At 29.5% G+C, this 26068-nt stretch overlaps 2 protein-coding genes across 3 annotated transcripts; one reads left to right on the forward strand and one right to left on the reverse strand.

The window, feature by feature from the left end:
• Positions 1–5338: 5338 nt before the first annotated feature.
• On the reverse strand, positions 5339–26064 carry bcn92 (LYR motif-containing protein bcn92). Of its 2 annotated transcripts, none has more exons than XM_075366576.1 (3): positions 25874–26064; positions 9783–9903; positions 5339–6525 (listed from the first exon to the last, which is right to left on the reverse strand). In XM_075366576.1, exons 1-3 carry the CDS (start codon positions 25954–25956, stop codon positions 6478–6480), a joined length of 252 nt encoding a protein of 83 aa, XP_075222691.1. In that variant the 5' UTR covers positions 25957–26064; the 3' UTR covers positions 5339–6477. The 2 variants fall into 2 exon arrangements, with proteins under 2 accessions (XP_075222691.1, XP_075222683.1); XM_075366568.1 differs by lacking the exon at positions 25874–26064 and adding an exon at positions 13514–13633.
• Positions 14037–24429, forward strand: LOC142318211 (cytochrome c oxidase subunit 6C-like). The gene is made up of 3 exons (XM_075354776.1): positions 14037–14129; positions 15044–15207; positions 24277–24429. The coding sequence occupies exons 2-3, from the start codon at positions 15044–15046 to the stop codon at positions 24347–24349; spliced, it is 237 nt and encodes a 78-aa protein (XP_075210891.1). The 5' UTR covers positions 14037–14129; the 3' UTR covers positions 24350–24429.
• Positions 26065–26068: the final 4 nt, after the last annotated feature.

Below are 26068 nucleotides of genomic sequence, written 5' to 3' on the forward strand. Positions count from 1 at the left end.
ATTGAAAATTATTTCAAATTACACTAATTAAAAAACAAATTTAATTAGGGGAAAAATGAAAAAGCGTATAAGTAAACTTTACCTTAAGAAGGATCATTTTCTGGAGTTGAAGACAATTTTACATTAAAAAATTAATAATTATGATATGAATAAAGATTTCCATAGGAAAGTTACATAAATACATTTTTACCAGACCGATTATTAAGATGTGTTGCTCAGTTAATTTTAAGTATGCAAGTTTCTGATACACATTTACATTGTATATATCAGATTATTTGCTATCTAATAAATTCTTTGTACCACCACCATTTATTGTTGTAGTTTATTATTACATTCATTGTGACTGGAATTATAATTACTCTTATGAGGAAGAATTATCACATAACTATTCTATTTGTTTATTATAACTTGTATTAAAATCTAATGTATTCCATGTTAATTATAAACCCATTTGTGTAGGAAGAAATCTGTGTAAAAACAGATTATAAAATAATTCTTTACCCTGTGCTTCTATTAAGTGCTCTTTCTCAGCAAAATGTTTGGTGCCAATTGTTCTCTAATATATTTCACCATTTCAACTCACAAGTCGTAAATTTTATGAATGTTGTACACGTGCAGAATTATTAATTCAGCACATGTACAGGCTATTAGAGATCCTCATTTTTTATAAGGATGATCATGATGAAAACTGGATTCTCACAGAGAATCAGTTAAAACAGGAAGCCAGCACACAGACTACTATACCAATTATAGCTGGCCAATGAGACGAGTGGCCACCTGTGACATCTACTTATTGTACTATTGACAACTGGCTGGCTTCTAGTTATTGTCCATCTGAGAAAATTAAATTTTTTCATGTCAACATTTAACCAAGAAGTCCATAGTACCAGATATGGCGATTTAATACTTGTATCAGTTGTAAATATTTCAATTTTTTTAAATATGGACAACAAGAAAAAATGAAAAACTAGGATTAATAGCAGAGATTACTTGCTACATACAAGTTTTCAGAAATTTGTTTAGGATTTAAAAATCTGATCTCAGATTTAAACATCCTGATTATCGGGTACAAAAGTCTACTACAAATAAATAATGTTATTTTTAAGAATAACTGAAATTTATTAGAATTTATATCTATATAGATATATTGCAGCAATTATGGCACAACTCAAAAAATTGAAAAAATTAAGGTAAAAATTATGTCAGTCGCAGAGGACCACCAATGAGTGTGTGTTAAAATTGGACTTCAATAAGGAGCAGCAATAGCAACATAACTTCAATAATAAATGTAGAATAACGGCAAACCTCAGATAACTCTTTCTGAGCTGTGCCGTTATTTGTACATATGTTATTTGCAATATTTATCTTACTTGACTTTTATTGAGATATCATTATTGCTTCTTTATATCGATAGTATTTAACACATATTTTGACTTTGTGCCGCATAATTGTATTGATCTTCTATGACTAAACTGGACTGTTTGTGAATAAAATGAATGGCAATTGCAGCTGAAGTGAATACATGCTGTCGAAATTGGGAATAAGTTAGTGTAAGCACACTGTAAAAAAAAACTTTTTTCGTTTTACTAATGGTTAAGCCATAAAGACCAGGCAATCAGTGCTGCCCAATGTACAGTGGGCAGCATATAGCTGTGCAAATTCCATGCGGGAAACACTGATAGGACAGGTGGAACAGTTAGATAGCCATTCCTTACAAATCATATTTATATTTATATTTTTAGGATAGTTAATAGCTCGGTAAGCCAGCCACAGCCTATGTGAACAGCAATATGCCGCCTGCTATACTTTGTGTTTAACTACATGTACACCTTATGCTGCTTTTACAGACTATTGTAACAGTACTTTGTTGTATCTATATATTTCTTTAGGAAGCTGCTAGTACAGTATAATTCCAATATTATTCTATTCTGTTTACAGAATTCACGAGTCAGCTCTGAGTCTGTTTAGAATAAATTAATGCCGTTGTTTTTCTTGCATTTCTTTTCGGCTAAATTTTTCACACTTGTCCCAAAAAGGACAAGCATGATAAAGTGTTGCTTACAAGAATGCTAACGAAGAAGAAAAAAATGAATGAAAAGATTGACATCAAAAAGAGGAGAAAATCTTAAGCTGGGAAGAAAAATCATCTGACAACTTAACATATCTATCTATTAACAACAGTATGTGAAGTGACAAAAAAAGGAGCCAGAAATGTCCCAAAATAAATTATTTTTGTCAGCAAAAATAAAAACAACAAACTTGATAAAAACCGTAGTTACATGTGGCATGAGAGTGAAGGAAAACTTGGATCGATCAAAATAGGTTCATGTCTTGAATTTTTTGCAGGAACAAGTGGAAAAGGCTAATTCTGAAGATTAAGAAAAAAATGTGTTTTACACAGATAACTGCTGCAGTCAACAAAACAATAAAAACAGTTCACCAATAAAATTAGCTGAGATGTCCTACAATGACTTCTATGATTTGAAAGATTTATGTGAATCCACATCTGTAAATTGTAATATGAAAACAGGCAGTGAAAAATTTAATTTCACTGATATTTCAGTTTTTAAAGTGGAAAAACACAACCAGACCATTTTCAGTACAAACTGTCATACAAACATTCATTTAAAGAAGTTAATATAAAACAATCCTTTACTGAAAGAGAAGTAGAGAAACGAGAAAAAAATTACAATCATTTGAATAAATAGAATTATGAAATACCATGATCAACCAATTTCAAAGAGAAAGTAAAGTGATTTCCAAAGTTTCTTAAATTCCAACTTAATCCTCAAATTTATTCAAGTTTCTATATAATTTGCTGCACTGTTCCAAAGAATAGAAAACTAGCAGTTTTATGATCGGGGTTATTACCTTTTTTTTAATAAATAACTGTACTTTTATTGAACGTTTTATTTTTATAATTGAATTTTTTTCTTATTTTTACTATTTTTTTAAAAGACTATAGTTTTTTTATTTTATTAAATTTTTTTAAATTTCTTAATCATATAAGTAACTTGTTTTTTTTATTGCAACAGAAAAAATAATAGTTATAATTTTTTTACTTAAAAATAAAAAAAATATTTATTATTTATGACTCTGTTGTTTGTAATATTATTCTTATTTTATAATTTTTGAATGGAGATTTACTATCAATAACAATGTTACTTAGTATGAGAGTTATCTTTTTAAAGATATCTTTAATAAATTAAATCAATTATTATTTAAATATATCACTGGAGTGTCTACAATAGTGGCATTAACTCAAATGGTTTTTCTTTATTTTGAGAAAACTCATGTGAAAGCAAATTTCTAATACTGTCACACTGGTATTCCAAAAATAGATTTTTTACTGATAATGCAAAGATATATTTCTTAATCAGAATGGAATGGTGTAAAAATATATAAAAAATCATAAGAAAAATTTTGTTTTTTCAAAACCACAAATTTTGACTAATGCCACTATTGTTGTAGGTGAGTAATACAGTAGCGTGCAAATTAATCTGTATACAGGAAATTTCGTTGTTTATTTCCATGTGTCTGGTTATTCATTTTTTAGTTATTTAGCATGTTATTTGTTATTTATAACGATTATGAATACAGCAGGTTATAAATATGATTTCATATTTTTTATTATAAAATTATATTTTTTGTTCTGTGTGTCTTGAATATATAATAATGGATCTAACTCCAAGAAAACATGATTTCATATTTTTTATTATAAAATTATATTTTTATATTTTTTGTTCTGTGTGTCTTGAATATATAATAATGGATCTAACTCCAAGAAAACATTTGAAAATTGTTTCTCATTCTGAAGATTCCAATATGATAACGACAAGTAGCTTCTGAATGTGATGTTGGTTTAGTGACAGTGAATGCAATTTCAGAACAATTTAAAGGAACTGGTTCCTAATCACCTCAAAGAAAAGGCAAATGTGGGTGTAAAATAACTACTCCAACATAGGACTGGTTATTAGTGAAAACAAAGTAAACTATATTCAAAATTATCTGCTGTGGAATTAAATAGAAAAACAGAGGCCAGTGGAACAGATTTAAATGTGAAACTGTTAGATTCTGACTACATGCAGCTGGATGGAAAGCTTGTCAGCCAACAAAAAAGCAGCTTTTAACACCAGAATTATAAAAAAAGTAGTTCTTGAAGGCCAAAGAAAACTGAAAAAATGTTATGTTTTTTGACAAGTCAGATTTTTATGTTCCATACATTAGGGGCAAAGGTTTCCATATGTAAGAATCAGATGAAAATACTTCATGGCTCATATACAACAATCGGTTATAACATTCCCAGAAAAAATGTTTTGGGGTTGTTTCATATTTGAAGGCATATATGAAGGTCTATTCTTCTAGTAGATTATATGTTGAAAATTGATGGATAAACAAAGATTTTGAAGGAAAGGATTGTGATACAATTGTGATGCAACATTTGGCACAATGTCATATTGCCAAAAAAGTAGAAAATGGTTTTTGGAAAACAAAACGTTAAAGTGCTCCCATGACCAGGTATAATTCCTAAGGCTTAACCCAATTGAAAATCTTTAGGTAAGTCAAGAAATAATTCTCAAAAATAAACTGTCCAGAAAAATTGACCTTATTAAAACAATATTGGTGTGGTTTCATGATGAAGAAATAAAAAAAGTGTATAGTACACTTGTTCAATCAGTGCCAAATTGTATAATTGAAATGATTAATAATAGACACATTTATTGAATTAATTTGCATGCTACTGTGTATACATATTATATATATATATATATATCCATGCCTTAACATGGAATAATAAACTTATTTATGCCACTTGATCTATAAGCTTAGTTTATTCAATTCATGAAATAATACAGGGTACATTATTTCAAAAGAACACATGAAAAGAAGGCAGAAACTAAATTTATCATTCTTAACTAGTTTGTAACTTCAATTTATACTTTTAATATATTTTAACTTTTATATGCACAGACACAAAACAAAAATTACCATAAATGTATCTGAAAAGCCACAAACATTTAGCAAGTCTGCAAAATTACATAATGAACAATCATTACACAGTATGTAATAATGAAATATTTTCTACTTTATATACATATTAACTCATACAGTTATTACATAAATCAAAAATATCACTTGTTTTGCTTGTGTAAAGTAGTGTACATACAGCTAAAATCTGTTACTAAAAAATAAAATAACATATTAGGTTTTTCTGATTTTATTTTGAATGTTATTTTCTTCAGTACACAAAATAATTCCATATCACATTTTTCTATAAAAAAAAATGAGTATCATTCATGAACTAAAAATAACTTGACTAGAATTAAGAAACAAGTAATCATCCATCACAAATTTAATTTCAAATTTATTTTTTCATACAATGAATATGAAACTATAAAAAATGTAAATAACCAATATACACATGAGCTGGTAAAAAAAAAGAGATGGGAATTTTTAATCTGATCTCTGCTTGCCACCGATCTTCATTGTAAATTACATCCAAAGGCAGATTACATAACATGAGCACCGTATTTTTTAACTTCCAACAGTAGTTTCATGTTGCTACAGTTTTCAAACTAGTAAACAGGTAGTTTGCATATACATGAGGCAGGAATCACAAGCATGTAATGCAGTCAATATTAATCTATGCACCAAAGTTATTTTTACACATACTTTTCCTATTTTAAGAATTATTTTTCATCACCAAAATGTTTCAGCAAATGAAATAAAAACTAAGTTACAAACTAACATTAGAATATTACCCTGCATTATGTCATAAACATTAAGAACAATAATGAACACTAAATTTTATACGAGGCTATAGTTGAGTGCAACATATTATTTAAGGCAAGGTAATCAATAAAAGTACTAACTTAATACTATTAAAAATATATAAATAAAAAGTAGATGTTTAAAGTTATAACAATTATTCAAACATAGCAAAAGAATTTTGAAAAGATAAAGTTGTCTGAAATATAGACTGATAATGTTCTTAAAATCAATCTAAATTCAAACAAACATACTACTATCACCAACACATTCTGATAAAATTTATAATAATGTGCTGCTGTTTACAAGATTACGTTGGGTGGCACTGAAAGGAATACAACTACTAATACCCATAAATGTATACATTTCCACTTCATACAAGCAATTATCATACATAAAAGTATGATGCCTAGATAAAAAACAAACTGAGAAAAAGTAGCTGGATGAGTACAGCAAAATTTAAAACATTTTATTTTACCCTGCAGAGAGTCAGATTTTAATTCGTTTACAAATAAATACTAAGATTGTTTTTAATATCTAGAAAAAAAAAGCTTTCTAATGACATAATGTCAATACAAAATATCTAATTTAGAAGTTATGATCACAGCAACCCGTTCTCCACTTCAGTATTTTACATCAAATTTGCAGCTCCTCCAACAAGAACTGTGCATCACGCAACTTCAATTGCAAATTCCAGCTAGAATGTACTTACTCTATAATCAATTTCTCAGGTTTGTAAAGAGTGCTCACAATTACCTTAAAAAAAAATCCATTATCAAATGCAAAGTTAAAATAATTTGAAATTTCTTATAGTTAAAATCAATGAAAATATAATTTGAAAAAAAAAGTAGACGGAAAATAATACGAGATAACGGGGTTTTATCAATATAAACTTTTTTGTTAAGTTTATGTTCTGAATCAGTCCCTTAAGATTGATCAATACCTGCAAGGACACCTGAAAAGTTATTGTCAAGGGAAAAATGCTGACAACAGTTGTAGGACTTTCTAGTCATGCGACTTTTATCTTATGGATAGCTTACACATACAACTTTATTTAAAATATTTATCAATATTTAACTTTAATTTAAAATATTTTTTGTTTATTTAATTCAATGCATTTCGTATTTCATTCGTATGGGTGTGACGATACTAGTGGCCACTTTCAATATTATTCGTTTATTTAATTCTGCCGCTCACCTGTGACATCACAACATAGCAGACAACTACAACAGCTATACATCAGTGCTACACTAGTGTGCTCCTTGCAGTGAGAGGGGGTACAATTGAGACAGTATATCCACTTAGCTGCTAGTCAATTTAAATCATTTTTTGGGGCAGGGGTTCAATTTTGCAAAATTTTTTAATAGTTAACAAATGTGCCTAAGAAAAATAAGATCTTAATAGGTGAAATCACCAGATACTGAGAGTGACCTTGTTATACAGCCTTACCCCCTTGACCTTTTTAAAATTGAAAATTTTAATAGCATCAATGGCCTAATATAAAAGTAATCTAACCAAGTTTGGTTAAAATCAGTCCAGAAGTTCCGAGGATATAAGGAGTGCAAGACCAAACTTACACACATGTACATAAGAACATTCAGAAAATTTCTATCCTTTTTTGGTTCCTAGGTGACAAAATGTCAAGATCTGGTGAAATTGCAGGAGCCCAAATTGGAGTGATTACAATACCCTTCTAAAGCTATGGCGCTAGACGGGAAAGTAAAAAATATGGGTACTCTGATGCTCCCCTGTTCAATGGGGTCAAGTCAAAACTGGGATATATATATATATATATATATATATAGTAAAACTTTCAACTAATTTGGCATTCAATTTTCAAGTACAAGGCAAAACTGTTTAGAAATAATGTAGAATATCTCCACCCCTAAATCTGATTGACTAAAACTTTGAAATTTTAATTAACTTAAGTATTTTTATCATACTAACGCTCAGTTTCTAAAACCATATACAAAAGCTCAAAATGGTGAAAACTTAAATGTGTATAAACTCGACGTAAAAAAAAAATGGCAGTAAAAATAATGTTTTTAATTCTTATACAAACAATAACTCATTGCTTACATTTTAATCTGTTAATGAACAAACATATATTTATTACATAACATGCACTTCAACAGAAGAATGTAAACAATGAAGATTCTATCTGTACTCAATGTTAATTTTATTTGGTACTTGGTTTGCATCCTACCAAATTTAAGGTGTTTAAGGTTTACGAGGGCGGTCTAGAAAGTATTTACGTTTGTCTAGTGTGTAGATGGAGCTGCCATCTTGGTGTCAAAACGTTTCTATACTCAGTACACATTAAGCTGTCATAGCACGAGGACTGTGATTTTTCTACTTTGTTCGCTGCGAATTGCTGAAATGTGCACTTCAACAAAAAATCTCATGAGTTGTGAGGTGCATTCAGTGATTAGGTTTTTACTGGCAAAAAACCTCCAACGAATTGAAATTCATTGTTAACTTTGTGAGGTGTATGGAGGTGGAATAATGAATGAAGGTAGAGTGAGGCAGAGGTGCATTCAGTTTAAAAATGGCTGCACCAATGTTCATGATGAGCATCGCAGTGGTCAGCCTAGCCTTGTGACTGATGATGAAAATCAATGATAAAATTCATGAAGTTTACTGCTTGAAATTATATTGGGGAAGCTTGGTTATAACCAGTTTTGTGCAAGATGGTTGCCAAAAATCTAAGGCAGCAGATTTCTACAGAGAAGAAATTGAAAAGCTTGTGCATCGTTATGATAGTTGCCTCAATTTAAATGGAGACTATTTAGAAAAATAGTTTAAGATTGTTCGTTTCAAATGTATATAATAAAATTTCTTTTTTTTTTTTTCAAAATGTATGTTACTTTCTGGACAGCCCTGTTATCTGTGACATTATACAACAATATTAAGAAAAATAACTGGAATGGTTTAATAAAGCTCTCAATAAATCAATGTATTTTATTTTTTATCCATTAATTTACTACCATTTTAAATGGTAGTAAATATGTATAAACACTGGTAAATATGTGCACACTTAAGATAATTAAATAATAGATGTTAATTACCTAAGATGATAGTTGTCAATAACAATATCTGTATCATACACCACTAAAAGTTTTAAATTGTAGGAATTTTTATTCTGAATAATAATTGCTCATTAAAAAGAATAAATAGGAATACTGGCAAATCATTAAGCAAAATTAGTATAGATAATCTGCAATGAGTAGATTTAAGATTAAATTGAATTCTGGTTTTGAAATACATTCCTGCAATGTAACAATAGTTATTTTTAATTACTACACATAATATATGTAGTATATCTTCTTATTCAGCTGATAAAATGCCAAAAAAAAAAATCTGAGAACATCCTATCTAACACTGGTGAAAGCTATTAGTGTTTTTTCCAAATGGCTATAAAATCAAGTTAATATAAAAATAAACCAAAAACCAGTACTTTTTCCACCAGTTTTCTGTAGGGATATTTCAGTAATAGCAGGAAAGAAATCTGGGAATAAAATAAGACCATGGTAAATTTTTTACCGTTAATCTATAGTTATAAACATCAAACTTTGTAGATTTAAGTGTACATCATTTATTCAACTACAATAAAAGTTTGTACTTGCACTCAAAGAATTGCAACTTGAAACCTGATGGGGGTTTTCAATATTAATCTATTTAATTGTTGCATTTAAGTAATATGATTCACAAATATTATTCAATTTATTTTGTACTTCTACTGTAAGATCTAGTGATTTATTGAAGATAATTAGTAATTTGTTTTTTTTTTTGAGTTTTTATTTCAAAGAATTTAATAATTCTACTTTTTGTAATTTATATACACATTCCTAGTTTTTAACTAGGATTTTACTATCATTTTCTACATCTTTCTTGGAGATTAATTTGAACACTCTTACAATTTACTTTCATAAAGCATTTTTGATTGAATTTCTATACCATTTTATAATAAAAAAAGTCAATACATTTAAAATATGACAGTAATAAAAAGTTACCTGTCTTTTGATTGTTTGAAGCATCTGTAAACCTTCATGATAGTGTTTAGTGATCATTTCACTTTCACTGAGTGTACTATTAGTTTTAAAAGAATCTCTTATTCTTCTTAGCGCATACATCCTGTAAAATATAAAAAATAACACTTTTTTACAGTAAATTCCAACCTCAAAAATGTGATTTTTACAAGAAAAAATATTTCTAATTAAGGATAAAACCTTCATTAACATCATGCAAAATTCACCATTAACCACACATAAAAATATAAAATGAATAAAAAACATAACTTAGCACCAGGGACAATGCTTTAATTCTTCAAAAACTAAGTTTTTTAATAACTATTTATAAATTTATAGTGTGAAAATGCAACTGCCAACTAGATATGATTGTGAATGACTATGTGAATTATGTACTTGTTTTAGAGATGATGTCTTAATCTAACTCTTATTTAACATTATACTTTTCTATAATTTTCTTTTTTTGTTAAGACTATTTTTATGAATTAAAATAAATATTTAAAATAATTCATAATATAGAATTTAAAACAATATAAAACTAAATTTCAATTATACTATTTTTTTAAGGTTACTAGAGCATTCATTGGAATTATTATTGCATATTTCTGTATTAAGATATGAAATATATCAAAGTATAAACTGCAAATAGAAGTTAAAGTTAAAAAATCAATCTTTCTCTTCAATTGAAAATGATTGATATTTTACAAACAACTGTTATAAAATGTTTAAAATTTAAACAATTTCATTACATGCAAAATTAATTAAGTTTTTATGAATGGAGATAAAAATCTGAAATCCCAAATTCTTAGAATTAATAGTGTTCAGTTTTTAAATACAAGAGAACCAAGATTAAAATTTGGTAATTAAAATTAAATTACAAAAATTGTTTAAAAATCTCAAAAATATTAAAAACTAAAGGAGAACTGATTCAAAACTGACCAATTAGTTTACCTCAGATAAAATAAAGTGAATGAGAAAAAAGAACCAGATAAGTGTGTTATGTTTATGTAATATTATAATAATATTAATATTATAAAATTCTATTAATATCAATAAAATTTTAATTATATTTACCTGAAAAATAAATTACAGTATAAGTAAAATGAGAAAAATGATAATTGTGGAGTATATCCAGCAGGATGCCTGAAAATCTGTAACTAGCGATTACTTTCATATCATTTTTAAAAATAATTTTCTAGTTAGGAAGTTTCATTCTTCTTTTAGTTACAGTGCTGCTAAGAACTAAATTTCTAGAAAAAATAACTACATTATTTATATTATTTACATTATTCAAGTAGAACTGATAACGCTATTTTTAGTTAATCTGTTATGAGATTTTTTTTTGTAATAAACTTTTATGCAAAAATGTGAAACCATTCTCTCTCACATGTAATTTATATTTATTCTTATATTCATGCATCTTTCATAAATAATTGTAATGAAAAAACTGAACAATAAAAGGCATCATGTTTTAAGCGCACATTTAGTTAGTTTACGATTTGCATTTTAAAAAGCAGAGCTTAAAATTAACATACTTTTTCTTAACTTAAAATATAAACGATTTTACTTGGGTCTTTTACATTAAATATCAACTCATTTCATTATATTCTTTCATCTAGTTAATCTTTTTTCTTTTAAACGTTAAATATACTAATTAATGTTTTGCGTATACAACAAATTATAAAACGCAGGTTGGAGTGTAAATGAAGTGTAGTTTTGTATAGTCTCAGGTTGACCATTTCTGAGATGTGTGGTAAATTGAAACCCAACCACCAAAGAACACTGGTATCCACGATCTAATACATAAATGTAAACCATGCTGTCGCATTTTTACAGAAGCACACTAGTGTACAAAACCCTTGTGTGTGTAAAAATAATTTTGGCTGTGGGTGCACATGATCGGTGGATGTGCTCTCAGAGTGGCTGTATGGAATACAAGCAGTTATATTAGGAAACTTTTGATGCTGGCTCTAGATTACCATTCTGCAAAATTGTGTTTTTTCATTTACTGTTGGGTGAAGAGGCTAACAGCCATCAAATTTTACACAGAGAAACTGGAGAATAATCATAACACAAAGTTGATTGTTGCAACTGTATGTAAGGTTAGTGTCTACAATATTATAAACAATCCCTTGGTAACTGTGGGGGGGGGGTCTTGGCTTAACAGTTGAAAGTGATGAGGGCTTTTGTGTGCTCACATTGAAAATGTAATATTGGCTGGATCCTACTTCAGCCAAGTTTTCGGCAGTTTCTGTCGTGAAACCTAAGAAATTTTTCTGGTTGCTGTGTAGGACAGAAGTGCAGAAACATTACTGCCTCTCATACTGCATCTTAGGCCAGGATTGGTAATTATTTTAGACAAGTAGCATGCATTCAATTCAAAGCTACCAGATAATTACAAATACCAAATAGTCAATTCATTTGTAAAATTTGATTGACCCACAAATAAGAGCGTACTCAAATTTTTGAAAATATGTGGAGGTTAGCCTAACAACAGAATAAAATTAACTGTGGAACCAGTAAACCAGTAAGATGTATGAGTAACATCTTGGGAGTTTATATGATTTCAGCACTACCACGATCACGATCTGTTTCAACAAATCCTACAGAGATATTGCTGCTTATTGGCCTATACAATAACAAGTAGGAATAGTTTTATATTTTTATAAAGTCCAAAATAATTACCCAGATTAGTTTATGGTTTATTCCACTCTCCACAAAATTCTTAACCTTCCCAAAGAATGGAATAGCATCGGAACAGGTTGCCATAACAGACAAAACTGATTTCTAACTAACTAGAGTACTGATAATGTGATGTGGACTTTGACCCTGCATGGGTCACTTGCTATCCAAACCTGCTTCTGACATGTAGATATTGTGTTATCCTAAGCATATAAACTACTGTATATTAAAGTATGAACAAAACTGAAGTTGATAAGTAATTGTTCAAAATTACCAAAAACAGTTTTCAATAACTTTTTTTTTATATTACAGAAATTTTATACATATTTTTCCAAAATGGTACAAAATATGATGCCGTATTTAAAATAGCTTTTGGCTATGGTTCAACCAATTCTTTAGATCTTGCTCAGAGTTGTTACCAACAATTGTTTTATCATCCATTTTTATAATCTCATATAAAATTATGATTACAAAAAAACACTGCATTTGTAAAAGTACCTTGGGTTTGTAAATAAAAAAAAAAACTTTCTATTATGAAAATGGGGCCACCATATTGAACAAAAAAAAGGTAAAAGAAAAATTTAAAACTTAAAAATTCTTGCAAAAAGATGTACAGATAACTTTTTTTCCAGAACTGTATAAATGTTTCATACATTTCAAAACAAAATATGCAATATTAAATTATTTAGTAAAATTAAAAATAAAAGTAAAATTAACCAATAAATGCAAGATACACTAACAAAAACTTTCCACCAAATAAATAAATGATCGCCAGTTCCAGTTCTCTTGTTTACGTTTATTTAGATTTATAAAATACGTTTAAACGAGGCGCGAATGTTACAAGGTATACAAGAGAAATTTCGTTTAGAATTAAGATAAGTCACTTTAATTACAAAGTATGTTTTTCGCTTGCCTAACAGAATATCAAAAAATTATAGATCTGATTATAGATTTTTTTTTAACAAGAATGTAGACTGCTTATCTAATTTTAACGAAATAAACTAAGACCGCAATAAAAACGTTTAAAATCCTACCTGTAATTGTAAATAGGAAATTTAGACGCTTCACGTAAAAGATCTTTGTAAAGTTTCAAAACATTAGACCGTGTTAAAGCCATATTTCACACTAAACAATTAGAACATATCCAAAGTTCAACGAATATAAAAAAAATGTACGAACCTCTACCTTAGAGCAGGAAGTGTCTACTAACCGACAAACCAAATTTTAAATGTATGGCCAACATCCACTAAGTTTCACTACTTTACTACTAGTCTCCGACATCGAAGCTAACAAAAAACACAAATTTGAACAACATCTACTATGGGCAAAATATGTTACTTTACGTTCACAAAAAATACTTAAAAAATTTAGGAATTAATTTTAAAGTTTAATTTAATGTTTCTAATGCTCAAAGAGCCATTATTACTGTAAAATATATATTTAAACAAACTATTTAGGTAAATTCACTCGCGAATGTATACATTAATTTTTAACTTTAAAATTTAGGTAGTTTAATTAATCTATAAACTCTTTCTTCAATGAGATGCAATTTAAGAAGCAGAGTAATTGTTGAGAAGACAGAACATCCTTGTACGTAACGACATTCTATTGTTTATTGTTGTAGCAGCAAAAAAGTTGGATTCCTATAAGGTATTGTGATTTTTCTTTATTATGTCTTATGTGATTTATTGTGATTCTAATTTAAAATTTTTAATTGAATGGGTCACACGGTTAAAAATTTTGTTTCTACAATGTCATATTACTTAGTTTCTGCTGAACAAGAGAAACTGTTTGAAACTCTCCACCAAACTCTGGATCGTATGTGATATCAGACACCGGGTTTACTCGTACTCACACGGGCGGTGGTACATGCGCCACAATCACGTAATCATACTGTGATCCCTCAAAAAAAACAAAAAACCTTTAGATACATAAAAAATCTATTTTCGTTACTTTATAATTCTCTATTATACATTTTTATACAACAAATTGGGAAAATAAAAATGGATTCCCTTTCATAAATATTTTTATTTCAATACATGAGTAATGGTGATGCCAGAACTCTGTAATTATTACCATTACACTCCTTCTGGGTGGTGTTGCATGGCACCACTGATCATATTAGAAAATGGCCTAGCAGCCAGTATCTTATATGGATTCTCTATATTAAATCTCAACTTTTTTGTGGGCTTTACATAAATGTTTAGATGAAGGGGTTTAAAATTCCAATGAGTTTCGATTGATAGCAACTGAAGTGGCCAGCTACAAGCAGATGTTTTTACAGCAAACTATGTGTAGAGAGGTATGTTTTTACAGCAAACTATGTGTAGAAAGGTCATGACAAAAAATAACTTAAAAAATATTGATTTTCCCTTATTGCAATTCATCTGGTTGCGACTTGTTAGAAGTTTTCCAAACTTATATTTTCATGGTTTGTTTCTCTAAAGGTTTAGTTAAGATTAATTTTATTCAAAATTAGTTCATATATAGTTAACAGATTTATGGGATAATGTAGTATGTATCAAGTAGGTTTCTTGATGATGTTTAGTATGTATATTTTTCAGATGTCTGGATTAACAAAGCTACCAAAGCCACAGATGCGGCGACTGTTTGAAACCCAACTTAAACTTCAACTTGGGTTTGCATTAACTTCAGGTGTTATTAGTGCAGTTCTTTTTAAAATATTTTATGCAGAAAAAAGAAAACAGCGAGTTATTGACTACTATAAGTAAGTTATATTTTAGGAAAATAATTAGAAGCCTCACTTTATATAAAAGGTGTCTTTACTGCTGGAGTCATTTTTGTATAAAGAGGGTTGAACAGGTTTGCCTCCACAATTGTAGCTACAGGAAAAAGTTTCCCCACAGATAACAAAAACAAATATATATGTTATCCTGTATGTGAATTACAATTATTTAGAAACCACCATATAAATTTATAAACACACATAAAGCAAGATTGATGATCTTGCCTTAGTCTAGCCTTTAATCTAATTTAGATTGAAGGTAAGATTAATCTTGATTTATGTGTGTAGCTGGTGGTTTATATGTACTAATATATTAAAACTTTTATAACATATACAAAAATTAATAATTTTTACAATCTTTATAAATTTGAAGTGATTTTCTTTTGTACTGTCTTTGCAAGAATGTTGAATTAGAACATTTTAAAACTACAGAAAATACTCTTAAATTTGGCATCCAAATTTAAAATTAATCTTGAATTTAAAAAAAACAGGTCTGTTTCTTTTCATAAAATTTGTTATAATTTATATTTCAGTTTATTATACATCTAAATTTGGAAAAGAGATTGGCTATGAATTTTAAAACTTTTTGTCCTTAAATTTTAGGAAATTTTCTGGGAAGTCTGGCTAAATTAACTTGTCATGCAACTTCAAAACCAGGTATACTGCAATCGACAATTTCAGTTGGTGTGTGCAACTGAATATGAAGCATGAACTATGCTGTTACAATCAATTTCACTAATACAATGCATGTGCATTGACATGCTTTAAGTGATGAAATGCTTATGAAGTGATTGCTACCAGTACAAGTTATAAAGTCATGTTACAGGTGAATGCAGAACCACAAAATTGAACTGAAAGTATACTTCAAACAAGATTGCATATTTACATGTTAGGGACTATTTACACAAACAATTTTCAGACATGTGCAACGAAAGTTGTAAACATCAATATACTAAAAAGAATCGAATGTGTAATTTTTTTATAGAATTAACTTCTCATAATCTTTGTAATGCGTGTTGTGAAATTTAATAACGTGCCATGAAAGATGCTCATGTGAACTTGTAAAATGCTGTTGAAAACTGTTTGAAAGGGATTCAACTAGAAATTGTGCACGTAAGCTTTGTTGTTTTATTAATACCTAAAATGCGCTGAATAATTAATTTTTTTTATTCTATAAAAAAACTTTTGTTGATAAAACTAAATTTGTGTTTTATTAAAGAAAAAATTCTGTTCGGACAACTGAATTTTGCTTTAAAGCAATTTAATCGCTAAGTTTATAATCATTATTTAATGTTTGTTATGTAGTATGTTTTCTCCTGGTTCCTTCAAAAACCGGTTGCTGAGAATTTTATGTAGCACTTGAGTGCTGATGAATATGCATGTTGGCTTCAACTGAGCTCTGCTCCCACTCAGACTATAGATGTGTGGCTTATTCGTCCACGTGGGCTTTCGCTCTAAAAATGCTCAATGCAGTCAATCATTCATTTATCAGTCTCTACAGGTGTTTTGAAAATAATAGCTGTAAACTTACCATCAGGATATTGCACAGAAAAAATTAACTTTAGGGAATCCCTTTCAATATTGTAAGATTCAGTGCGACTTCCCCCCACATATATAAGGACACTGTGTAACTTTTTCACCTAGATGAAATGTTGACTTGTTACTGAGCAGGCATTAAAGTCTGCAACAGCTGTAAGTGAGATGCATGCGTTCTAACTGACATTGCTAGCTTGTGGCTGGCCATCCTAACAAATCTTTGACTATGCAGGAAAGGCTCCCTACACATTGCTTAAAAATTCGAATGAATGTTATGGTCACTTGATTAATTACTTGTAAACTTTTATAGAATAAAATATCTTTCTTAGTGGCACTGTCAGTCTGAAAGATAAGGATCAATCTACATACATGTATGCTAGTAAAACTGTCCTTTGCTCCGGGTCAATCCGTTTGAAGTGTCCCAAAAAGCATAGCTGGTTGCCTGACTAATTAAGAAAAAAACCCACTCATTTCCTACATGTTTCAGGATCTTGATATTTTTTAAAGCTTTTATTTAAACAGTTACCTGTAGCAGCCATTTTTGTTATCGAGCGCACACCTGTTTTTGTGATTCTAAGGGTTTACAAAAAAAAATCTAACTAAAAAACTATTTGTTATGGAAGTATGAAACAAAAAGCAAATTTAATCATTTCTCAAGTTAAAGATTGGTCCAGCGGTTTATTTACCTATCTCTTCTTTCTATGAGAAAATTACCAATAAAGTTTGAACATGAAAAAATGAAATTTCACTTTTGGTAATTTTTTCAAGAGGCAGGGACGGCGTACACAGTTTGAATTTTTTTTTTATATGTAGGTATATGTAAGTAGTTTTTATGAATTTCTGAAAACTAATTTAAAAAAAAAATTCAAATTTTGGCTTCAAATAACTCTGATGGGCAGGTGATAAAAATCTCAAATTTGCACAATGTGTTTTTGTAGATGTTAATAGCAAATAAAACATTTCTTGTGTATTGTACTACTAAAAGAGTTATAACCTTTCAAAAATCATGAAAAACCTGTTTTATATCTTTAAAATTATTAATGATAAGTTGTAATTTAATAACTTAACCAATACCAATAACCTAATACAATTTTGATTCAAAAATGCTTGTAAAACTTACCCAAACTGAGATTTGAGTAGCCACATCTTTTTTTAAGAATTCATTTTTATTTTTGTAAACACTATTGAAGAAAAAATAAATTGTAGCACAACTGTAATTATTCTTAAATGAAATAGCCTGTTTTTGTAACAATGAAAGTTTATTATTTAGTGTGGTTAATAAACAGCTGTGATATGTTGTCTGATAATTCTCTTGAAATTGTATGAGAATGGACCAGTCACTAGTTCAAGTGATAACTTTCTCAGATCTTTAGTACCCACACTTGTTGAGGTACCCACACTTGTTGAGACTTCTGAAATGATGTACTTGGTCCAGCTGGGTGGAAAAAATGTACCTGCACATTATTTTCGAGGGTAATATCTACCACTTCTCTTATGCACCAATGATCGTCATACACACAAGCAATAGAATCTTTTTCCTTAAGTGAAGTCTGAAGTAAAGTAACATCTTAGAATGCCTTCTGACATAGGAACATACTTGTAGTAGCTTCTAGTACAAATAATTCTTTCACAGCAGTCTAAACTGTTTTTTGAGTTTCTGATTTAGTCGTCTCATCTGATTTAATAAAAAAATACTTGATGTTTTCAGCTTGTGATTACAAAATGAATAAATTTCATCAATGTTTATATCTGACTGTTAAATGGCTTTTTTGCAGGCTTGCCTTTGCCACCTCTTGTTTTATTGTTCCTCCCACACCATCACAGGTGTTTTTCCCATGGGATGATCCAAAGAAGTGCCATACAGCTTCATGATTGAAGTCTTTTTTGTGACTGCACAAATTAGCAAAGTTCTTTTTATTTTTATCAGTAAAATAGATGAGTTTTTGTTCTGATGTACTTTCTTGATATGATCTGTTAAAAGGTTTTGAAAGCAAACTGTTGCTGTATCGTGCAAGCTACTTAAAATTCAGACACTTTTGTATTGTAATGCATAATTTTCCTTGAAATAGAACACAAAAGGGTGAACTGTAGATTGGCTGTTGACTCAATGCAAGCTTTGTATCTCATCTTGAACAAGAAATGGAAAGTTTTCTGCAAAGTCTGCCAACACCAAACATTCTTCTTCACCCAATTCTGATTTTTTTCTTCTCGAAGCTTGAGATTGTGACATAAGAGTTTTCAGCTTTTCTACTGATTCGAAAAACTTATCTTTCGTCTGAAGAACTGTAAACATCTCTGACCTATAAACTGTTATCCACTGTTTGTACATTATTGTATCTGGCAACACATCATCCTCCTACTCTTCACTAGCTGTGAACACTGGCCTGTTTACCTGACATTTGGTGCACATATCCAATACAGCTGTAGTTATTCTAGTCACAAAAAAGATGTCTACTAAGTTCTTATCAACATTAAGTTGGTAGACATACAATTCACTTAATAAGAACAAGGTGCTTTTGCTTATTGGACTTTAGACAACACCAACACACGTGCAAACACAATCTTTACCAGGACACAGCCTACTGTTATTGTAATCTTCATAAAATAACTTTTTTAATTGTCGTTACTAATTGCTGTGTTATTTAACTCCAGTAGAAAGTCGTGCTCATTAACTAATTCTCTAGTGTAGATCTGGTCCAAGATTGGGGAAGTAAACTGTTAATTTTAACTATCTTCTTTAGAAGCAAGAACACATTTTTCTTCTCAAGAAGATTGAGCTGGATTTTCATTTTCAGAAACTTTCAAAACAGATTTCAGAGTCAAAACAAATTTCAAGATTCTTTTTGAATTTTTTGGATACTTTATTAATTTTAAATTTTAATGCTGATAGCCTTTGATCCGTATTTAATTTTTTTCAATTCTGATGGAGGTGATACATCCAAAATGCTACAAGCAGCATCCAATTGTTCAATATTGTGGTGTGTGGTGCAATGCATTGCTCCTTGGTCTTTGCATTCATATAGTTCTTTGTTCTGCTGAGAAAAAATAATTTTGAAACAGTTGACACAAAGAACTAAGTTTCTTAGTTTCCAGAACTAAATTTAAATTTGGAAAAATGTGTTAGTTTTCTTTCCTTAACTGTTTCAAAGAGGTGACAGAATTTTGACAAAAACTTTTCATGATATTTAAAAACACTAACTAGTGACATCTGAATTAACACATAAAAAATAAGTTGTTTGTTTGCATCACTAAATTCACAACTTTTAATCATTTTTTTGGCACTACCGTACACTGTTTGACACCCTTCATTTACGCAAATTCATAAGGAACATTGTTCTTTTATTGTTTTATGTGAAATTACTTGAAAATAATGTAAAAATTTAAGCGATTTTAAAATTTGCAAATAACTATAAGTAAAACCTATTTATTTAATATACACTTCCAAATAAATGATGGAATTTGAGAAAAGATGTGAACAGGTCGCTGACTGTCTGACTGACCAGTCTGTAATTGCAAAGCTAAATTATGCAACAAGCATAAATGAGCATGTTGCAACATGACTTTTCCTGACGACTGCAAATGACTTCAAGCACCTGTTATAACATGAACACTGCAGCTGAATGTTTCAAGCAAGTCTACTTAAACTATAGTATTATGCATAAAAAAAATTATTGCCAAGAAAACAAGAAACCCCCTTGGAGCACTAAGAGAGTCAAAAATTGCCTTTTGAAAAAACAGGTTTTTCATGATTTTTGAGAGGTTACAACTTTTTTATTAGTATAATAGACAAGAAACGTGCAAATTTGAGATAACACCAACCCTATCAGAGTTATTTGAAGCCAAAATCTGAATTTTTTTAAAAAAGTAGTTTTCAAAAATTCATTAACTACTAACATACACACAAAAAAAAATTACAACTGTTTTTATGCCATCATTGTCTGTTTTTTTTACTTACCTCTTAGGTACTAGTAGTAAGTATTTACACAAAAAATTTGGACTGTTAGCAAGTGAGCTCCATTAAAAAAAAAATGGCTGCCAAATCATAATATTTTGAAAATCTCATTTTTGGGGCCCAAAATCAAATGTGGGACAGGTGGCAAAATTCTGAAATTTTTACAGCATTAAGTACTTCAATACGTAACATATAAAATTTTTGTTACTCAAAGGGGTTGACTAGTAATTAAGCCATAAGCTATCAAAATCGCTAAAAACACAGTTCTCTCTAAATGTGAAATGCCAAATTTTTATGTATCCAAAAAATTCACAGCATGTATTTTTTCAGGTAATAATGTAGGCCTAAGATACAAAATATTTTGATATGTCTATGAGATATACTCTATACACAAAAGTGTATAGACGCGCATGAACATGAATGTTTGTGTAATCTTGAATGTAAACCTTGTAGAAGGCTCAGTTATTGTTTTGACTTAAATGTTATATGATGTATTGTTGCTAGTGTTAATACTGTGGATAGGTAATGTACACTTGTTTATAAAGGTAATTTTATTAGCAGTGAACTTCTCATTTATGCGATTTTTAATTTTATTAGAGAAATTTTTATTTTAGCTGTAAAAAACTGGAATAAGACAGTGATGTGAAATTGGTAGTTCTAACTGTACTGTTAGATCTCTTGCATTTTATAAAAACTGATTGTGAGTGTTAAACTGGTATTCACACTAAGTGTAACAAATTGACTTACAACAGCAAATAACATTGATATCTTCAAGAAAGTGGATGTACTGAAACAAAAATTCAGTTTTTTCAAAAAAACCAAATATTCTAGATAAACATTTTCATATTAATGGGATAGGTTGCTCTGACCTATTTAGCTGTCACACTAAACCGGTTAATAAATCTGTTTGAGAAAGATGTTTCAACATGCTATCAAATTTAAAATTTATTCCAGGATATATGTTTGTGCCTCAATGTGTTATAGTAGTCTTTGAATAAAGCTTGTTCAGCACTAGGTATTTCCCCCATTAAGGTTCAAAAATTATAGAGCAATGCAAAAGAAGCAATTTTAAAAAAATAAATTACAAAAATAGCAGTCAGTTACCAGCAAATTAAATAATTCATGCGATTTAAATATTTCTACAGAAGAAACCATTTCAGTACCACAAAATTATGCTGATTTAGGTAGGGAATATAAATTAATCATTAAAATAAAGGATAACATGAACAGTTACATCAACCCAGGAAAAGATTAATATTTTAAGTTTATTTCCAAGCAGCTGGAGCATTCAAAAAAATCAAAATGAGTCTAAACTCAGTAAAACAATTAAGTGAATCCAAACAATTAGTTATTAACAAGTGGATTTTGCCACAAATCTGCAAAAAGAAACCCATTCACATAATTGATGAAAATGTTAGTGTCACAAGATTTTTACCAGAATGATGCCAGGCAAGGGATCAAAAAAGGCTTTTCTTATGTAACTTAAAAAACATAATTAAAAATTTGTCTTCAAAATTTGGCTAAAAATTCTGGGTGGTGGGTCAGGTTCTCACTGTGTGTGGGTGCGCGTGCACGTACCACCCACCAAAATGTAAAACATTTAGAGCAGTTATCTGCTCTAAAAATGAAATGTGCATGCTCTAACAATGTGAAGAATGTCCAAGCACTAATGAAGTGCTCAGATAACTGCAAGAGCTGGGATGATTTTGATTCTGAAATTATCTTCAAACAGTGGGTTTCTGTTACCCGCTGACAAACAAGACTACTCAAATTTTTCCATTTCAAGAGTACTTAGATAATGAAAATTTAAATCTAAAAAGTTATCATTTTGTTGCAAAGAAACATGTCAATTTCCTCAACATTAAAAAGGAAAACTTGTTTGAGGGTGAATGTATTGTAGTTGGAGACTTATTTCAAAAATTTCCTTTTGTTATGCAGGATGAAGTCCAGTCATACCACTGGTCAAAAACTTATCCCACAGTAAATCCATTTCTGTATTAAAAAAAGAAGGGACATTACAAGTCCAAAGCTACTGTGTGATTAGTGAGTACTTGAAGTACAATACTACACATCATTTTTCTGCTTTCAAAATCAAGTTATAAAAGTGAAAACATGTTATACAATTTTTTTTATTTTTCTGATTGCTCCTCAGCACAGTACAAAAACAAAAAAATCCATAAATTTTGTGCTGCCATCGTGATCTTGAAATCGCAGCTGAATGGCATTTTTTGCCTCATATTATGGAAAAGGATAATATGATTGTATTAGTAGAACTGTAAAAAGGAATGTGAGCAAAGGACAGTCAGCAATCAAATTGTTACACCTTCTGTAAGTTTTATCAAAAAGTGCACGATTTATTCATAACTTTAGCAGAAGTAAAATAAGGTAAAAGTGAATTGAACAACTTGTTATAATGTATTTGAATTGTTTATCATTTTGTAATTATCACAGATTCATTGCAATTTATTCATTCGAGTTTAGGTAATTTTTATAATCTGAAAACAATATATTGTTTATAATTAGAAGGAATGGTGTTTTTAGCAGTTTGTTGGCTTCATTACTCGACAACTTCTTTGAGTAACAACATAAAACTTAATGGTTTTAAAGTATATAAAAGATACTTACTGGTGTAAACATTTACGAGTTTTGCAACCTGTCCCACGAGTGGTTTTTGAAAATATGATTCCAGGACAAAGTTTTTTAGTTAAGGTGTGTTAATTTTTTGTTACAGTATGTGCATCGTAAGAAATGGCTGCCACAGGTAACTGCTTAGATTTAAAAAATAGTAATAAGGTCCTGAGACAATTAGGAAAACATTTTACTACCCTTGGGTCATTTCAGTATACCCTTAATTATCCTAATTCTAATGAACTGTGGGTATGTGTGCATGCATGTAAAAAACTGCTTACAAAATGGTTAAGGTGTATTATCGATATCTCATTAGATCTGTATGTAATGGATACAAGAAATACAACAAAAACAGATGAGGAAATATAAAAGGACAAAAGGTATTTGCTATATGGCTTGTTCAAACCATATTCTACTGAACAATTTTGAGCCACACAGTGGGTTATATTAACAAATAATAGTGGGTTATAAACTTAACAAATGTTGACTTAATAATCTAGCTGTAGATAACTCATTGGATTGTATATGCAAAGGTGTTCATGCTTTTATAGTTACAATGAAAAGTGGCAAACGTTATGCATAATAATGCAAGAGGTTTTTCTAAAATCCTATTTTCCAAGATATCTTGTAAAACAAAGTAGTTTATTTTCAAGCAATTTTTCTAAAGATATGAATTTTTCATGGAAAAAATACTTTTTCTAATTTCTAATTTTTAATCTTTTTTTTTTTAAATTTTTTTAATTCAACATTTATTAGGAACTAGAATTTTGGGGATTTTTACTTGTGGTTGTTGTCATACTTTTTTTGTTTGGTGTCATTTACTTTTGTAATTATAGTGTAGTGATGTCAGCATCAACTGATGTGATGCATGTTCAGTTGAGTGTACAGTAATTATAGGTATGGATAAAAACTAACTTGCTTTTCTTTTTTTCCAGAGATTATGATTGTGAGGTGCATTTTGAAAAAATGAGAAGGAACGGTGTCTTTGATAGTGTGCCTGCGGATTAAACTAATAAATTCTTTGCATAGATCATTAAATGTTACCCTGTCAGTTTCATTAAATTGTGAATAAATTTTGTTTAACTTTGAATAAATCTGTTTTATTATAAATCATTTTCCTGTTGGATTTTATAATTTTCCTTTTCATTACGGCATTCACTTAACTATAGGCACATATTGTCATTACGTGTATGTTGCAATCTGTTTACAAGTAATCTCCCTATGGCCAAGATGATTAGGCATGAGCTGTACATTCACAACTATTCCTGAGACATATGCTAATTCTAACCACCACTAGTATTCAAATCCATATAAAACAATTTTTACTTAGATCTGAACCTTAGAATCTTCTGATTTGCAACCATACCAGTCTGGTGGGCTGGAAATGTGTAATTATGAAATTTCATTATCATGCAAACTTTTTCCTTTTCAATCTAGTGTCATACTTAGCTTTTCGTTTGTAATACATTCATGGTTTCCAAAATGCCATTTTGAAAACCATGGATAGTTAACCAATGAAATAAGTAACAAAATATTAAAGCAATAAGTAAACAGATTTTATTAAGTATTTATTGTTGTTCTTTCCCTGAAATTTATTTTTCAAGTTTGTCATGAAAAAGAAAGATTGAACAAAAATTACTAACATTGCCATTACTTCTGTGAGATCTCTTATACGCTTAAAAATATTTTAGATTCAGACATCTTGAATGACAGACCATATCCTAGTGAATGGAGTTACCAGAGTGGATCATAACGTTGGCTTCTCTACCTTCTAAGTACATATTGTCTATCACCATGAAATTTATTCGTCTAGTGGAACAATTGCAAATGAAAACCAGGCTGTTGCATTCTTACGGAAGTAGTTGTACACAACCCTTGCACATTCACAAAATAATTTTGGGTATGGGAACACACGACTGATGGATGTGTTCTTGGGGTGGTTGTACAGAATAAAAACAAGAGATTAACCACCATAACACCAAGTTGATTGGTGCAAGTAAATGAGTGCAACATGATATTAAACAATTCCTAGGCCTTGCCCAGAGTTAATGCATTTTTATGTTCATATTCAAATAAACCTTGTATAATCCAGTAAAAAAAATATTTTGGGTTCTATTTATGAAAAGAGGCACCATAAAAAAAGGTGCAAGAAAAATTACAAACTTATAATAAAATTGCAAAAAAATATAAGCAAAGGTAATCTTTTCATAATTGTACATCTCGCATATCTCCAAACAAAATATGTAGCATGAAGTTATTTAGTAACAGGTTATTACTTTAAAGGAATGCAAAGCACACGACAATAATAAATGATCGCCAATTTTTTAGGGTTTACATTCGTCCAGTTCAACGAACAAGATACGTAAGAAAAATTTAGACAAGTCACTTCAATTACAAAGAATATTTTTAAGATACCTCTGGGCCAAACGGATTACGAAAAAAATATGTATCCGTTTAACAATAACGCAGACGGCTTATGAGATTTTATTTAAATAAACCAAAACAACGCCATCAAAACGTTTAAAATCTTACCTGTAATTGTAAATAGGAAATTTAGACGCTTCACGTAAAAGATCTTTGTAAAGTTTCAAAACATTAGACCGTGTTATAGCCATATTTCACAGTAAACGATTGCAACATACCCGACGTTCACTTATAATAATACTAACTTCTACCTTGGTGCAGGAAGTGTCTACTAACACACTAACCAAATTCTAAATCTGTTGC

This window comes from Lycorma delicatula, chromosome 1 (assembly GCF_047948215.1).
Source record: "Lycorma delicatula isolate Av1 chromosome 1, ASM4794821v1, whole genome shotgun sequence".
NCBI lineage: Eukaryota > Metazoa > Arthropoda > Insecta > Hemiptera > Fulgoridae > Lycorma > Lycorma delicatula.

Coding starts and splice junctions, on each gene's coding strand:
- LOC142318211 (XM_075354776.1), top strand. CDS start 15,044: ATGTCTGGATTAACAAAGCTACCAAAGCCACAGATGCGGCGACTGTTT. Junction 15,208..24,276: donor CGAGTTATTGACTACTATAA/GTAAGTTATATT, acceptor CTTTTTTTCCAG/AGATTATGATTGTGAGGTGC.
- bcn92 (XM_075366576.1), bottom strand. CDS start 25,956: ATGGCTATAACACGGTCTAATGTTTTGAAACTTTACAAAGATCTTTTA. Junction 9,904..25,873: donor TTTCCTATTTACAATTACAG/GTAAGATTTTAA, acceptor TATATTTTACAG/GATGTATGCGCTAAGAAGAA. Junction 6,526..9,782: donor TTCAAACAATCAAAAGACAG/GTAACTTTTTAT, acceptor TTTTTTTTTAAG/GTAATTGTGAGCACTCTTTA.